We start from the raw sequence: 3,364 nt of genomic DNA, 5'->3' as shown, positions 1-3,364 counted from the left end.
GATCTGAGCAGTTCTGTAACTCTGGGAGCTGCTTGGAGGTTCCTGGACAATTCCAAAGGGTTTGGAATGTGACCTTTCTGTTCTCTCCTGGCTCCTGAAGAAATCCTAGGAGGTGCAGACACCCCCTATGAGAAGGGAATATTCAACCTGGAGATCATCGTTCCTGAGAGGTGAATGGGGAGCAGCATCCAGCTTGGGTTAACTGGGTTGAAATCCTTCCCTGGGAGGGGCTGGGATGGAATTCCCAGGGGATACCCCATCCCTGGGAGTGTCCAAGGCCAGTTTGGAGCAGCCTGGGATGATGGGATGGGATTTGAGGTCCCTCCAACCCAACCCATCCCGTATCTGTTTGAGTGCTGCTCTCCAATAGAGTGAACTGCTGAACTTGCTGCTTCCCCTTATCCTGCCAACAAGGAGTGAGATTGAGCCCCTTTTTCCAAGGAATGGCCTTGTTTTTCCAGTGGCTGACACTCATTTCCCACTGACCATCCCAGATATGCTGATGAACCCCCAAGAAGGGCCACAGGAGGAAATGAAGGTGGTGAAACAACCAGAGCTCCGACAACAATCCCTTCTTCCTTTGCTCTCTTCCTTCCAGGTACCCCTTTGAGCCCCCCAAAATCCGCTTCCTGACCCCCATCTACCACCCCAACATCGACTCTGCGGGCAGGATTTGCCTGGATGTTCTCAAGTTACCCCCCAAGGTGAGGCAGCGCCGGGAGCTCCTTCCCACAGATTGAATGTCCTGTGCTCCTGATCAATTTACACCCCGCAGGGAGGGAGGGAGGGCAGCTCTGACGTGGCCTCTTTGTGTCCTGCCACGACTGGAGCCACGTCCTTTGTTCCAGGGGAGTTTCCAAGGTTTTAGTGCTTGGAGCCCCGAGGGAATTGGGGCTGGACATGAGATGTGTGCAGGACCCAGCCCGTGGGATCTCCTGAGCTGGGAGGGATCAGCATGGGCTGGGCCTGCAGAGGACAATCCCAACAATCCCCCTGATCCTTGAGCTCTGGGGTCGTTCCTGCTGCCCTGCTGGGCTTCCCTGGAGCTGGCTGGTGGGACTGGGGAGTGTTTCCCGTGGGTGCTGAGGGGCCTCAGCAGGGTCCATTCTCCCCACAGGGTGCCTGGAGGCCCTCCCTGAGCATCTCCACCCTGCTGAGCTCCATCCAGCTGCTGATGGCGGAGCCCAACCCCGACGACCCTCTCATGGCTGACATTGTGAGCTCCTCACTTGGGCAGGGCAGGGCAGGGGGGACTTCAGGCTGGCTTTAGGCTGAACTTTGGGGACTTCAGGCTGGCTTTAGGCTGAGCTTTGGGGACTTTAGGCCGGGTTTAGGCTGAGCTTTAGGTGGCCACCCTGGCAGTGGATCTACAGGAGCTGACCAAGGTCTGACCTCCAAGCTCTGCCCTCAGAACTGCCCGAGTTCCTTGAGCCAACCCAAGGCCTCTGCTGCTCTGGGTTTGGGCTGGCTCAGGAGCCCTAAAGCCAGGCCTAAGTCCCAGCTTCTTGGTGAGATGTGTTAAGCCTGGCTTTGTTTGCTCTTCCCTCCAGTCCTCAGAGTACAAGTACAACAAGCAGCTGTTCCTGCTCCGCGCCCGGGAGTGGACGGAGAGGCACGCGGGGCAGGGCAGGGTGAGGCCCGGCCCTTCTGCCCCCCTTTCCCTCCCAAAACTGGCTCTGTGTGTCTGCCTTTGACCTCCCCTTCTGCTCTGCCTCTCTTGGGGGGTTTGCCTCAGTCTGTAAACTCATTATCCTGCCATTAATGTCATTAATTTCACTGTGCTCTCTGTTAAGCTCGTTATGTTCTCCCTGCCCAATTAAATGTGTTCCCTCACTGACAAGGAGGGGGAGGGATGGATGAAACCCTTCCCTGGGGATCCCCTTCTTCCTCAGCTCTGCTCTGTGTCCTGCAGCTCTTCCCCACCTGCTCATCCACTCAGTATTCCCTTGGGAATGCAGCTTTCCTCCCTGTTCCTCCTCCCTCTTTCCCTCACCTAAAAAAATAAATCCCACTCCAGCAGATCAAAACCTTCACAAAAATCTGTTCCCTCTGGACCTTCCCCCTCCCCTGGGGGGGTCTTCCCCTCCCTGCCCCTGATTAGGAGAACACCCTTGGTGGGAGGGGAGTGTTCTCCCTGTGGGAATCCCGGGAGCTGTGCTCAGTATTCCAGCCCTGAGCCCATTCCCGGGGGAACTGGTGGTTGGAAGGGCATGGGATGAAGAGATCCCTGGAGCATCGTGGCCCTGCTGTGCTCCATCAGTGTCCTGCTCCCCTGCCATCCCCCTCCCTCCCTCCAAATCCCGGGATAAGGACCGTGGTGGAGCACAGGGCATTCCAAGGGCTGCACAATCCAGTCATTCACAGCTCTTTGCTTTTATTCCTCGGCTCATCACAGGCTCCTGAGCCTTTGGAAGAGAAAAACACCCCCAGGGAAAGGAGCCCCAGCAGTGAATCCTCTGGGCACAAGAGGAAAGGCAGCAGCATCAGCAGGAAGGAGAAGAAACCCTGCCCAGATTCCTGATCCCTGAGGGGGGGTTGTTCCCTCGGGATTGTCACTGTTCCCTCACACAGGGACAGGGGGTTCTGCCCCTGAAGGGCTGCAGCACTTTGGGTTTCTGCTTCCTTGTTTGTTTGGGTTTGTGGGGGGTTTTTGTTGAAATTTTCATTATATTAATAAAATTGAAAGCTTTCACTTGTGTCTGTTTTCCCCTTTTGTTGAGCGGAGTTTTTGGGATATTCCAAAGAAAACGGGAAGCAGCTCTTCCTTTCCCAGCTTTCAGAGAAGTGAGAAGAGCACCAGGAGTTCAGTTCCTGTTTCCAAAATCAACCTGAGAGCAGGAGCTGGGTCAGCAGCAGCTGCTGGGAATCCTTCCCTGGGGAAGGCTCGGTTTTCCATGGAAGTTTAATGATTCCAGCTCTCTGGGGCGGCCCCTGGAGCTCCAGTTTGGGCCATTTGGGATGACCTGGGTAGTGACCCCGCTCTGTGGTGGCCCCAGGAGGGGTCACCAGGGACCAGCAGTGGCCCAGGGGCAGGAGGAGAAGCCCAGAGGATTCCTGGAGGTCTGGGAATGGATGGATGTGGAGGACAGAGCAGGATGTCAGGGTGAGGAGCTTGGGAGCATCAGCAGGACTATGGGAGGATCCAGAGGAGGGAGTGCTGATGATCCCAGCAGGAGCGGGTTGGATGCTCAGCCTCATTCCCTGCAGGGAATCTCCCCCCTGTCCTGTCCCTGCTCCCAGAAAAACCCGAACCAGGCCCATCCCTGGAGCAGGTCAGGGCTGGAGCAGAGCTCTGCTGAGCCAGGTCAGGGCTGTTCCAGGCTGCTCCCGAGCTTCCAGAGGCTGGGAAGGGTCAGGGCTGTCC

At 56.7% G+C, this 3,364-nt stretch overlaps 1 protein-coding gene across 1 annotated transcript; it reads left to right on the top strand.

Moving 5' to 3' along the window:
• Positions 1–11: 11 nt before the first annotated feature.
• Positions 12–2,620, top strand: UBE2T (ubiquitin conjugating enzyme E2 T; the record flags this gene model as incomplete). Its single annotated transcript, XM_027910507.1, is given in 5 exon segments — positions 12–170; positions 599–704; positions 1,118–1,216; positions 1,551–1,631; positions 2,396–2,620. Coding segments are annotated over 5 exon segments (571 nt in total), but the record flags the coding sequence as incomplete, so codon positions are not given.
• Positions 2,621–3,364: the final 744 nt, after the last annotated feature.

This window comes from Empidonax traillii, unplaced genomic scaffold (assembly GCF_003031625.1).
Source record: "Empidonax traillii isolate 1590-97213 ecotype Southwest subspecies unplaced genomic scaffold, ASM303162v1 scaffold3627:size11982, whole genome shotgun sequence".
NCBI lineage: Eukaryota > Metazoa > Chordata > Aves > Passeriformes > Tyrannidae > Empidonax > Empidonax traillii.
The sequence above is the reverse complement of the archived record's forward strand: the minus strand, read 5'-3'. Positions and strand labels throughout refer to the sequence as shown.